The sequence below is a fragment of the Nematolebias whitei genome, chromosome 8 (assembly GCF_014905685.2).
Source record: "Nematolebias whitei isolate Nwh7 chromosome 8, NemWhi1, whole genome shotgun sequence".
NCBI classification, from domain to species: domain Eukaryota; kingdom Metazoa; phylum Chordata; class Actinopteri; order Cyprinodontiformes; family Rivulidae; genus Nematolebias; species Nematolebias whitei.
In genome coordinates, this window is record NC_056505.1 from 25,062,676 (window position 1) to 25,076,553 (window position 13,878).

Sequence of the window (13,878 nt, forward strand, 5' to 3'; positions counted from 1 at the left end):
AAGAGCCATTGGAGGCATCTTAAATCAATAAAGGAAGGAAGCTCTACAAAACTATTGATGTTTTCACCGGCCTATATGTAATATGTAAATGTATAACATCTTTGTTGCTTTGCTGTGGTAGGTTCTTTTGATGCCTCAAATCGTGCCCCGTCTAGGACACGGCGTGAGAGATTTTTAATTTTTTTTATACCGTCTTTCCTCACGTTCTTTCCTTTTCTCATCCAAGCAAAATATTATTCTGAATAAGAATAAGAGGGCCGCACTATTTAATAGCCGCATCTTCGTGCACTCCGCCCATCTTTCGGACGTTTGTACATACATATTCTCGTTGCATCTCGGTGCAATGCCAATAAAGTTTATTCCGATTCTGATAAGGGTCATGACAGTTCATGTTTATTACTTCATCTGTGCTAACTTTGTATGGCAGAAGTTCTCCTATATTTGTTTTTATGTGTTTATTTAGTGCAGTAATTCTGACATTTGAGTGCGTCAGAGCAGAATCCTGTAATGTCTTCAGCACCACTACAGGTATAAGCTTAAGCTTTATGTTGCCAAATGATGGGGGGTGTAAAGGTCATGGATGTGTAGCAATAACAAAGGGCTAAAATGGAGGAAGGGTGACACTTTCTCCACTTCCCTCCACTACATTTGTTTTATCCATTTAGCTCCCGTTATAGTGGGGCACCAGCTGGTCAGTTTACTGACCAACAACAACTTAATCAATATATTCACCCTTTAAAAAATCAGAATCAGTCACTGAAGTAGAATCCGTTAATTACAGGGAGTTCTATACCATAATAAATTAAAATTCATCCAAATGTAGAGACCAAAGTTGTATTTGAAGTTTTATTGTAAAAATAATCAAAGTAAAAAATCAACAATAATAAACAAAACAATAATAATGAATCAATCAAGGCTTAATTCTCATCTAAGGCAAAATTGACTGAGCAGGAATTATTTCAGTTTCATACGCGTATGAATTTAGACAAAGTTTGGCTATTTTAATAAATAGTTTACTTTGTATTTTGGTTAAAAGAAGTTATTTAATCTGATCAGATAAAGTCATTTATCATCACTACAAGCCAGGAAATTTACCAAGTTACATCAGCTAAAATAGCATAACCAGACCAAGAGTTGCATCATGTCACCAGGTTTTGCTTCTTACCGGGTCAGTGTTGAAGGCACCAGGTCACTCGTCTTTCTGGGGTTCTCTGGTGGATCAGACCAGGATACACCATGAGGAAGACTCGCCGGGAACTGCCCCAGGTAGCCGACAGCTTCATGGGTCTGTGAGAGCAACAGCTGACAGAAGGTGCACCGTCAGCACCTTCTGTCAGCTTGGACTTCAAGCCGAGAATGTGAGTCTTGCAGTGAGAAAAGGCTTCATCTTCTCAGTTATTTAACTTCTAACAAGTGTAAATGAGCGACATGTTTGTCTGCTCAGGAACTGAACGAGTGGACCTCGGGACGACCACCAGGCTCGGGTCCAAAGACAAACCACTTTCCGGTTCGGGAGTCCAAAACGAACTGCCTTTCTTTCACACAAAGAATCTTTGTGCAAAACAACAGCTCTGAGAAGATTGTTTCGACTACTCTCAGGAATATTGTGACTTCCCCCCTGAAGCAAACCGCTCCAGCTCAAAGAGCTTTTAGCACAGGTGTCTCTGAAGGAATAATCATTCTCTGAAACAGGAGGAAGAAATATTGTTCACATTATAATTTTTCACATTATTTCATCATAACGATTGAAAACATCAAAATTATTCATGTTCATACTTTTCATTCATTCAAACTTTAGACAGGTTAATCCTTGTTAATCAAATTAATCAAACCATGAATTATTTATTTTTCTTTCTTAGAGACATAGGAAAAATAAGGTAAACATATGTCAGTCTTTAGCTGACTCTGTGTCCAAGGATGGGAAATGTGTGGAAAAACAGACATTATTGAAGTCAGAGGAAACTAAAGAAAACGATTCATGGCAAGTCTGGAGGATGAATAAGGGTCAGGGGTCATAGAGTATCTTGGTCGACTCACATCTCTCTTTTAAGCTCCACGTGGAAAATTTGGTAAAGAAAATGAAAGTTAAACTGGGTTTCTTTTTCAGAAACAGATCCTGTCTAACCCTAAATGCTAGGAAACGCCTTGTATCTGTGACCTTCCTTCCCTCCATTGATTACGATGACATTATTTACATGAACGCTCTTACAAGAACCCTGCAGATGTTGGATGCTGTCTATCATGGTGCACTAAGATTCATAACGGGCTGTGATTATCGTACCCACCACTGCACCCTGTATTCACTGGTTAACTGGACATCATTAACATCACAGACTCTCTCACTGGTACATTTTCATCTTTAAATCACTTCTTGTCTGCTGCCTTCATACATCTCCTCCCACATGTCTCTGCATGAGTGCAGCTACAGCGTGCGCTCTCAGGACATTATTACCTGCAGTGTTCCCTCAGTGAGGACTGAACTAGGCAAACGGGCCTTCTCCTACTCCGCTCCTGGAATATCTTACAAAAAGATTTGAAGCTCTCGACCTTGACCTCTAAGTAGCTTTAAGAATCTGTTAGGGTGCATTCACACCAGCCCTGTTTAGTCCGCTTTAATCGAACTCTAGCTCGTTTTCCTAGAAAGTCCAGTTCGTTTGGGAAGGTGTGAAAGCGCCATCGAACTCTGTCACGGAACAAAAAGGCAAACTCTGGCCAAGGCTAAAACCTAGGTCTCGGTCCGGTAGAAGCGAACTCCGGCGCGGTTCAAGTACAGGGAGAATGTAAACAGACTGGGCCCCGCTCCGCAGGGTAAACAAACACGCATTTCTCTGACCTTATATGGAGCCGTCAGCTGTCTTGTGTGAAAAACAATATTCTCCAGGGTCTTCTGTCTCATCTTCTGCTCATGCTAAGTCCATTTTTAAAAAATGACAAAATATAACTCCTAAAACTGCTAAAACTTGATGCCACTTCGTTTTTATTTTTATTTACAGAAGAAGAAGACGTGTCTTTAGAGGTTTGTGTGTCGTTTCTTTCAGTAGTTCTTGCTGCAGCGCCCCCTCAGGTGAGCGGGGGAATAGGTTGGTTCAACAGGTTGACTCGACTGCACAGTGCAGTGTGAATGCAAACGCACCAGCTCAAATGTAAACAAAAGCTCATGAATATTGGTCCCGAACTGAACCGAGTCTACCGGACTATCTGGTGTGAAAACGACCTTATACAGGACTTTCTAGGAAAACGAGCTAGAGTTCGATTAAAGCGGACTAAACAGGGCTGGTGTGAATGCACCCTTAGACTTCTGGCAGGGACCAATGCAGACATGTTCCTGTTTTTAGGTTTTTTTTACATTCGCCTTATAATCTAGCCGTTTTGTTGTTTTTTTAGCCATCCTATTTGTTTAAAAAAAAAAAAAACTGGAGTATGACTTTTTATAACAGTTTATTGTTGTTGCTGTTGTCCATTTTTGTCATCGTTTTTTTGTTGAAATCAGGTCTCTCTTGTAAATGAGTCCTCGAGGCTCAATGGGATTTACTTGTCTAAATAAAAAGGTTGAATGAATGAATAGAGCAGTGCAGATTCATGCTACATACGTTTTTCCACTCACTAATGTCAAATGTTATAGAACCATGGTACTGAGTTAGAGTTGTCTGACCGAAGTGGAGCCTGCACACCTGATAAACTTCAAGGCCCCTAAGCTGGAAAACAGAGTTTGTGTTGACCTCACCTTTTCTGATAAGCGTTATAAGTTTATGTTCCTTTATGCTGTCTGCGAGCAGACCTTGGAGACATGTAACATCTTGAATGTTTGTCTTTTCAATTGCTGCTCCTCTTGCAAGATTAAACCTGGGTGATAAAGATCTAGTTTCCTTGTCTGGCTTAATTATTTAATGAGTTGATGATAGGATAATTAAATTTATACAACACCAAATTCATTCAACCTTTATTTAGCCAGGTAAATCCCATTGAGCCTCGAGGACTCTTACGAGACCTGATTTACAAATACAAATTTACAAATACAAATTAAGAGGATTTTTACTTTGTGTTCTTCTCCTATATTGACTGTCATTTTAGTTGTAAATTGGTGCTAAAATCACTTAAAGTGAATAGAAATTATTTTTTGTTGCCGTTAGTGCATTGTCTCATTTTTGCACATTTCAGACTCAGTGTTCATCAGCACATTTTCTGCCAGTTGTTAACACATCAGCCAGTTAATGCGTCAAAATTTGGGATTTACCTGATTATTTACGCGTTTGCTTTCTTGCTCAGCATGTTGACCTACTAGTAATCTTCACAACTATTGGATGAATTCACAACAGAAATGATGCATACATTTTTTTCTGCGCGAATGGAAAGTACATCCTGATTAGATGATGCAACTACTTTGTAGTTTTAATCAGCATCACCAGTAGATCAGCTTCCACAGGCAAATCTCTACATCTACTGAGCAAATTATTACTGTGGGTTTATTCCTTACTGGCATAGGTTTAGCTCAAGGAAAGAGTTGGTCTAAATTCAGCCTCCAGGACTCAATGTGATGTGATTCAGTCATACCAAACAGCAAGTTGACCCTCCCCATCACTGTAAATATGTCTCACAATAAAGGGTCGTTGCAGAGGAGCTGACATTGTTAAGAGCTCCTACATGCATTTTTAGATTTTCTAAATAATCTTAACATTTAGCAAAGAGAATCTTACCTTGTTCAAGCTGAAGGTCTTATCTGGACTAGTGATGGCGTCAGCTTCAGTTCAGTGCTCAGAGGGACGTCAGCCTCACCGTCTGAACATCACGGAGCCCTTTGGAAGACAGAAAATCTCTGAACTTGTTTTGTTCATCAAACTTGTTGCAGTTTTATTGGCTCAAGACTTTGCCATGATGTTTCTGTGAGCTTTCTTTATTCCTACAAAGATGTTTGTCTTAAAACATCAAGGAAAAGGTTAGTTTGTCTTTAGCATATTTTTGTTCTCGTTTTATTCACATTTACTGTCAAATTATATTCAGCAATACTTTTACATCTTTTAAATACAGCCTCATAAAACCTGAAATCTATCTGAGTGAACAACAAAGTCCATGGTCATTAATCCAGGTATACCAAACATTTCAGTCAGCTCATTTGGACAGTTTTTTTTTTTTTTTTTGGTATGGTTTTTTTTTGGGGGGGGGGGGGGGGGGTTGGGGGGCAGTTTTTTGTGCGGAAACGTTTTAGTACAAAACACAAAAACAAACAAAAACAAAAAAACTGTCCAGATGACCTGACTGAAAAATGTTGGGTATCTGAGTGAAATTACAAATTTTGCATTTTCCTTAAAATTTTATTTCTAAATATTTGAAATCAATAGAAACATTAAATAAAAGCATTTGAGAACTTAAAACCAACACCACTATCACTTTTAAAGGTTGATCAGTTTTGTGGTTGTAGTTTGTTATTCGTTTCAAATCACTTGCCACTGATCTCATGCTGCATTCACACCCAGCTGCTCACTACAGACTCATGTTTGGGCTGCTGTTTAAAATACCATATTATTTTACATTAGTGTTTAACAATCATCTTAGAGCTTTTGGCTTATCATTTAGTGCATCTTGGATCCTTATATATCGTTTTTCTTTATAATCTATATTTTTGCCATTTTGGGTGCAACTGGTATCTTGAGAACACAATTTCATTCCACCTCATGTGATTCAAATGACAAGAAACTTGAACTTGCTGTGTTTTGGAAAAATACTTCAAAAATTTATTTATCCGTATTAGTTTTGTAAATGTGCAGATATCCCTATTTCCATTAACTGCTGCCCCCCTTCAGTCATAAATGATACTCTCACTGTGTGTCATTTGACTTTATTCAAAATTAGGGACATGTTTTGGAAATGCATCAACTGCACCTTGTAAGTCCTGGCTCCCGATGCAAATTAACCATACAACACCACAAGGAATGCATTTTGCAGTTAATTCCAAAAAAGGATGACTGGTTCTTTGGGTGCAAACTGGTACAAGGTCTTAAAAAGACTCAGATACTTAGACTTACCATGCCACTCAACACACAAATGCATGCATACTGATTCAACCAATGCTCAGCTCGATAAGGTGGTATATCACTGTGATGACAGCACGTTAGCTGTGGACCAGTATCCGAGGGTGTGCCATAAAAATAAATGAAAATGCAGAGAAGTAGGTCGCTGCCATAACTCCTAGGTTTGACGGGACGCGGGAGGTCGCCCATTCAACTTAACTCAGCAGAGAGCACAAGGGGTAAAGGTCAGAAAAAAACACAACATCTGAACAATATGAATTTACATGCTTTCCCAGCACTTGCATCTCCTTTAAAACAATCTCCAAAGAGGGAAACGAGACCCTGATGACTCTCAGCTCTTCTTACTACATTGTAGAGTCCTCTTGTTGGTCAGTCACGTTGCAGCTGGCATAACGAGATGTGATGCAGTTTGTCAGGACGCCCTCAATCAGTAGTTCTCCTGTATGATGACCGAGGGGGAAGGATTCTCACACAGCAGCCTCCTGAAGAAGAGCTTTCTCTGCTGAACTTCCTTCATCAAGATGGTCCTGAGACTCATGTCATGTGAGACTATTTGTGACGTAGAACCCCCTAAAATATGATGCAGCTTTTAATGTTGAGGGGCTGATAAGACTGAATGTGTCCACATTAACTGCTTCACCTCTGCGAGGCGTTTCATGCCATGCTTCATAGTTTCTGAATAATTACCACACAGTTCGATTCGAATCCCTGATAATCAATTAACTTTCAGTTTTTCTGTTATTGGGTTGCCACTGATTTTTGTTTCCCTTCACACATTTTTTTGTCTAGTATGTTTGTAGCTAAGAATCTGGCAGTAAAATAAGTCAATATAAAATTATTTCTCGAGCTAAGAACTGAGTGAAACTGAGCGGGATCTGCAATTTAAAGTAATAATTTAGAAAACACGTTGACTGAAGTAGCTGGAAATTAAATACTAAATTAGTTAAAGTTCTACCTCCAAGGATGCCCTGCTAATTAAGTAACATTTTCTTAGGACAATTACTTTTAAATCTGAAAAGTGTCCCTGATGTTGATCTCTGAAGGGAATTCTCCTGCATCTTGTTTCTTTCAGTTGTTTTCAGGGTATTTTTTGCAGGTAGTCAAATGAGCTTTTTTTTAATAAAAAATTAAAAAAAATAAAATAAAAAGGAGCAAACAGACATTAAAAAAGTGAAGAACAGTTAGTGACTCACACTGAGCGAGAAGTCAACAGCTCCACTCGCAAGATAACAGTAGAGAAGAAAAAAGTGAAAATTATATCAGTTCAATACAAATCCTGAATGACTAAGTTTTGTTTAAGAATTGTTACCTGATGTTGTATATGTTCTAGAATTGCACCACTCAATGTGGCTGCATGTTGGAGCAGTTCTGTTACTTTCATTCTGAGATTTTGCTTTTGGAAAAATTAATTCCTCTTTTTCTGGATTTAAATCACATTTTTGGGATGATTGTTTCCTCTGGTATCAGATGCTGTGCAGCTGGAAGGATTTTTACCAAAACTTTTAGTTTTGGACTTTTGTTATGATGCGTAACTATGGCAACAAGGCAGTTTTCTACAACCAGCAACTGATTAACATCTTAAAAGCTCAAATAATATCTCAACTACAGTCCCAAATCTTAATGAGTTGAAAGGATGTTCTGTGGACGCATTCTCATCTACCTGCCAGCTGCGCTCGAGTGCCTGACCACTGAGATCCTGGAACTAGCAGGAATCACGGCTCATTACAGCAGAAGGACAGGATTGTCCCTCAGCACCTACAGTTGGCTGTTCGCAGTGACGAGGAGCTCGGCAGACTGCTGGGAGGAGTGGCCATCGCTCTGGGAGGAGTTCTGCCCGGCATTCAGGCGTTCTTACAGCCCGGTGGAACTGAGAGGCCAGCCGAGTCTGGGTGGACGGCATCTGCAGCCAGTTTATTAGGATCCACTGTGGGATGGACCTTTACAAGAGATCCTTCCTGTCTAGCCATCAGTATCTATAACATTTCTTAATGAAATGAGGATAACGAGTTACAACAACAAATAATTTCCCTTTGGGATTAATAAAGTATTTTTGAATTGAATTTAATATTGAACAGATTATTCTAAGAATTCACCCAGGCACTAAAGAGAAATAATAAAAATGTACAATACGTACAGCAGGTTTTCTGAGCGGTGGCACTTTATTTTCAGTATAACGCGGTAACTAAAAACATCAAATATTTTCCAACAAGACTGTGTAGGGCACATCACAGATTAAATTAATGGCCCAGCACCCAGTATTGTGTCACCTGCTGCTTTTCAAGCAACAATTTAAAACTAAGATCATCTTGTGCTGAAAAATTATTGATTTTGTTATCATGATCTGACCAAACGTGTTTGAACCCAAAGTGCAGGAAGACGAGGAGACTCCAATAAAATAAGAAAAATGTTTAAATGCTGACGGGGCAACTAACTTACTTTTAAAAAGGAGGACATGAAGGGGCAACAGATCATGAAGACTTTGACAGGACAATCCAGAGACACCGACAAGACACCGAGGGGCTGAGTATGTACAGACACTAACAAGGTGAAAAGAAAACACCTGTGGTGATTAGGATCAGACACAGGTGCAACAGTGCTGGAACACAGTGAGAAACACTGAGGGGTGACTGGTAAAACATGAGGGAAAACACAACAAGCAAGTCGTCAATGTCCCCCCATCGCTGAGGGATATGAAAAGTGAATGTTTGTTGTTTTGGAGATGAGTGTTTTTCTGGACAGGGAATGAATGAAATTCATTTCAGTTTATTTATTTAGTGCCAAATCACAGCAGAAGTTGTCTCAGGACACTGAACAGAAACATTCACATAGATACAAAAACCAATTAGTAAAGTTCTCAATCTAAGGAAGCCAACAGACTTGTAATGTAAACCTAAATGTTTTTGGGGCAAGATATCTAAAAGGGTAGAATAGAGGGGAGTTCTTTTTTTCGTTCACAGTGCAACTACTACCCACCTGAACGTCTTACACCATAAAACTTTCATTGGTTTGTTTGCATTTCCTGTTCAGCTGTAGTCCAGAACAACACGCATCTCTTAAACTACCAATAAATAAATACATAAATAAAATAAGGATGATGCATGGACAACAAAAGAGAAGAAACAGGTTTTAAAGGGAAACTATTGCAGAAATGACACTTTGGGAGAGTGTGGGAGAGTGTGGGAGGGGCAGGAGCAGAAACTAAATGAGGGCTAAAAATGATAGAGCCTCGTGGATGAAAACCAGGAACTAAAGGACCAAATTCATCTATTTGAAAAGCTTAAGGATGAAATTGCTTGGCTCAAATCATAGTGTTTTTACCGTGACAAAACCAAATGATTTTCACCTTTCTCCTTCTAAAAACATAAAATCTGACTTGAGCGACCCCCCCCCCCCCCCCCCACACACACACACACACACACACATACCCATACACACACTTTATCTCCTCCTTGAATCACCACCTTGTCGTAGTTTGTGCACCTGAATGATCCTAGCAGCTACGCTGTCTGGGTCAGTTGTAATTGCCCCTGGTAGGGTCCCAAGGCAGATTGGTTCTAGGTGGCAGGCCAGACAAAGAGCGATTCAGAAGATTTATATGGACAAAAGAAAACAAGGAACTCAGTGTCCCTTGCCCAGATGTAGTTTACCAGGGTTCCATCCTGGAACCAGGTCTGGGGGGAGGGACTCATCGGTGAACGTCTGGTGACCAGGTCTCTACCCATGGGGTCTGGTTGGGCTCAGCCTGAAGAAGTAACATGGGTTTGCCTTTCTGTGGACCCACCACCTGCAGGAGGGGCAATACAAGTCGGATGCATGATGCATGTGCAGTGGCCAAAGGCGGGGACCATGGCGATCTGACCATGGCTTACCAAAGCTGGCTGGAAGGAGCCTGAGCTTGTGCATGAGATTGATAGGTACTGACTAGATATAGCTGGGCTCACCTCAACGCTCAGCATTGGCTCTGGAACTGATCTCCTTGAGAGGGGCTGGACCTTATTCCACTCTGGAGTTGCCGATGGTGAGAGGTTCCAAGCTGGTGTGGTTCTACTCTTAGCCCCCCGACTTGGTACCTGTTTGTTAGAGTTTTCTCTGGTAGATGAGAGGGGAGCTTCCCTGCGCCTTCGGGTGAGGGGACGGGCTCTAATTGTTGTTTGTGCCTATGCGCCAAATGGCAGTTCTGAGTACCCGGCCTTCTTGGAATCCTTGGTGGGTGTGCCAGAAGGTGCGCCGGCTGGGGACTTCTTTATTCTGCTGGGGGACATCAATGACCACGTGAGTGACCTGGAGGGGCGTGATTGGGAGGAACAGCTTCTCTGATCTGAACTCGAGAGGTGTCCTGTTGTTGGACTTCTGTGCTAGTCATAGTTTCTCCATCACAAACACCATGTTCAAGCATAAGGGTGTCCATAAGTGCCCTTGGCACCAGGACAGCTAATCAATTGTAGATGTACATTAAAAAAATCCTGAATGTTTCATTGCATTCCATGCAGGGGTCCATGAGATATTTTGCTAACAGAAAGACAGAGTTGACTCCAAACAGTTTATGGCATAGTTTTTAACAAAGATCTTGTTCAACTTTTAATACTTGGAATATTTATTGGGGGTTAATCTCAGTTACTACCAAATTATATATTTGGTAAATATGTGTACAACTTGACAGTTATAACCATTTTAAACATATTTTTTAAGATCAGTGGTATATATGTGGCAGCCATCTTGTAGCTCTTTCTTGAGGTTTCATTAAAATGTTATTGCTCTAGCCTGTCAGCAGCACAGGCGGGTGATCATAAAACTACTTTAGTGTTGGCAGTGTTGAGTTGAAGGCATGAGTAGATCAGCTGAACATTCAACGTGCTCTTTTGTCGGGGCCAGTTTGACACAGAGCTGATTCAGGCCGACCGCGGTCAGTCTGATCTGCTGAAACACTCTGATCCCCATCTCAGAGAGGACGAGTGGCCTCAGCCTTCATCAGGAGCTGCAGCTGCTCAAACAGGAATACCACAAAGGTGTGCAGGAAAACCTGCTGTCATCACTGCACAAACACACATGTGCTGTATTTGCCATGAACATAAAGAGAAAAAATGCACATGACAAGACAGATGACAGGAAGAAAGACAGACTTTCTATAATGTGTTGAGTAAAGCAGTGCCACTACATGGATGTGGTCCAAATAAGTTAGAAAGCATCATCGTAGAGTTTATCGTTTTTCTTTTTTTTATTTTTTTTGCACCAAGCTTCTTCAAGTAGTTGCCACCAAGCTTGAAAGAAACAAGCCACAGAAAATACAACTCTCACCTCCCATGTCATAAATCCTCATCTCATTTTTCACAGAAAAAAAAGAAAAACTTTCCTCAGTAAGCAAAATTTGAGTTAAACCAATCCATGAATCTCCACTCTGCCACTGGGCTTTATTACAAAACAATCACTGGTCTATTTTAGGTGTAGCATAAAATAGAATGAGATGAGAAGAGAGAGGGGGGAAAAATCAATGAATAATTGATGAGTGTCAAATATACCCATAGCAGAAGGAGACTTAAAATATTTAATATCCCAAAATCTATCCGTTCTCTCCCTCCAGACTAACTGTCATGTTGAAATGTGTCGGCTTTGGACCAGGTTTTGTTCACACTGTCTGCTGATGAGGATCACAAGTGATTATAGATTATGAACAAAGGCACCAGATAGTAGAATCGAGAGAGAAAAACATCATCAGATTAAAATAAAACTGGCACAATTCTGACCCCATGAACTTGACGGGTGCCACTGTAGTCAAGCTGCAATGTCTATTTGAAAGTGACCAGTAATAAATCAGTCTAAATTCTCATCTCTCACAAAAGATGGAAACAATTTCAATACTGTGAAACGTAAAACAAGTTCAGCCAACGATATGGCTAAAATCTAACACTATTGACTTCTGGGGCCACGCATTGCAGAATAGACAAATATGTTTAGAAGATGGGCCTGTGATCGGAAAGTCGCAGGTTCACCTCCCGTTACCCTTAACATCAAAATGTGGGTGGAAAAGGTGAAACACCCACACCTGCCTCCACCCTCATTTGCCCCACTCTGGGGCTTGAGCAAGGCCCTTAACCCCCACCATCTGCTCCCTAAACAGGTCTCTCTGGAAAATGAGTTCTCGTGGCTCAATGAGACTACCTGTATAAATAAAGGGTAATTGAAAAAAAAATGTGATGTTCAAGTTTTTCTTACTTTTTGTGACAATTTCACGGAACACATGATGAAATATGACAAAATGAAAATATGTTTGACCGAAGTGTGTTATTCATGTTAGGTTATTACAATTATACATTACTTTAATGTGTTCACATTATTGACCGCTCAAAAAGGAAAAAAAAATATATCCCAATCCCAGCTGCCGAAACCCGGGATCGAACCAGGGACCTTTAGATCTTCAGTCTAACGCTCTCCCAACTGAGCTATTTCGGCGCTGATTCATCACTATTAACATTACTTTACTTAACCCATGCAAAGACAAAGTCAACGTTTCGGTGATTGTGAGATATAATTAGAGTTTATGAAAAATATTTTTTTGAAATGAAAACAAGGATTTAGCAAATGAAAGTATTCGTTTTTCGTGCGGAGCCTCCCTTTAACATTAGGTCACGTGACAGAATCGCGTGGAAACGAAACCAAAAGTTTTCAGGACTGAATCAGACACAGCCGCTTCTCGAAGTTGGTAAGTTTGATTTATTTCAAACGTTGCAAAAAAAAGCTTAATGTTCCTCTTTCGATTATTTATTATTTTAAATAGTTAACATGCAAACGTAAACGTTTTGAAAATGTAATCTGACAAGATCATTGGACTTTATTTAATAGACGTCTTTTGTAAAAGAAGAGAGACTGAACTGAAACGACGTAATAAAGGTTCCCCCTTGTCAGCCTAGACCTCTGGAACCATTTAAGCAAGTTTCTAAAAGTCCAATAAAATGAGGAAGCAACAACATATGAAGGGCAGGGCAAGTTTTTATTTTTTTATTCTTTTGTACACCGTAACACATAAACATACACATGAAAATAATTTAAAGAGTTCAAGTTCAAAGTTCTTTACTGTCGTTCACATCACATGTGGTACATGAGGTGGAACTAAATTATGTACTCAGGGTCCCAGTTACACCCCAAAATTTCAAAAATATAAAGTATAAAAAGATACAGTATAAGGATGTAAGATATACACTAAGCTATGCGCTAAACAATGCTAAATGATACATTAAAAGATCTAAGATATATGTTAAACACTATAATGTAAAACATCACGGCATAACAACATGAGTCTGTGCTGAGCAGATGGATATGAATACAGCAGCATGAGATCAGCAGCATGGATAATCAGCAGCACAGATAAGTTTCATATCACCAGTTAAAGTGGCATTACAGTGATTATTATTATTATTTATTTTTTTTACAAATATTTAGTTAAATATAATATGGCAAAAAAAAAAGAACAGATCAAAAGATCAAAGTTCTTGCTCAATAATCCAGGTAAAAATCCAACAAAGTTCAGTCAGGTCATCTGGACGGTTTCTTTTTCCATTGTTTTTTATTTTGCTGAGACATTTTATGGACTTCATCAATCCGAGGAGCCACAAATAAACTCAGTCCCACAAGCAACACACTCCCATAGTGGACCAACCAGTTTGCTGGTGATAAGAGGGTTTCTGGGGCCCGCCCTCTCCCCCGTCGACTCCTCTGAGGCAGCCGTAGCCAAAGGAGAAGAGGGCGGGCCCCGGAGACTTATCTTATCTTTGTTGTGATTTGGCGCTATATAAATAAACTGAATTGAATTGAACACAAAGTTTGTTTTCTCAGTCATCCAGGTATATAACAACAAAAA

At 39.8% G+C, this 13,878-nt stretch overlaps 1 protein-coding gene and 1 non-coding gene across 2 annotated transcripts in view; both read right to left on the minus strand.

Moving 5' to 3' along the window:
- Positions 1-1,161: 1,161 nt before the first annotated feature.
- Positions 1,162-13,878, minus strand: part of ttc37 (tetratricopeptide repeat domain 37) — a 32,371-nt gene continuing 19,654 nt past the window's right edge. The window contains exons 39-41 of the mRNA XM_037680665.1: positions 10,212-10,307; positions 9,745-9,810; positions 1,162-1,287 (exon numbers count right to left, since the gene is read on the minus strand). Of these exons, the coding sequence (XP_037536593.1) occupies positions 1,162-1,287; positions 9,745-9,810; positions 10,212-10,307 (288 nt within the window). The remainder of the gene's footprint in view (positions 1,288-9,744; positions 9,811-10,211; positions 10,308-13,878) is intronic.
- trnaf-gaa lies at positions 12,401-12,473 on the minus strand. Its single transcript has one exon. It is a non-coding gene; the product is annotated as a tRNA-Phe (tRNA).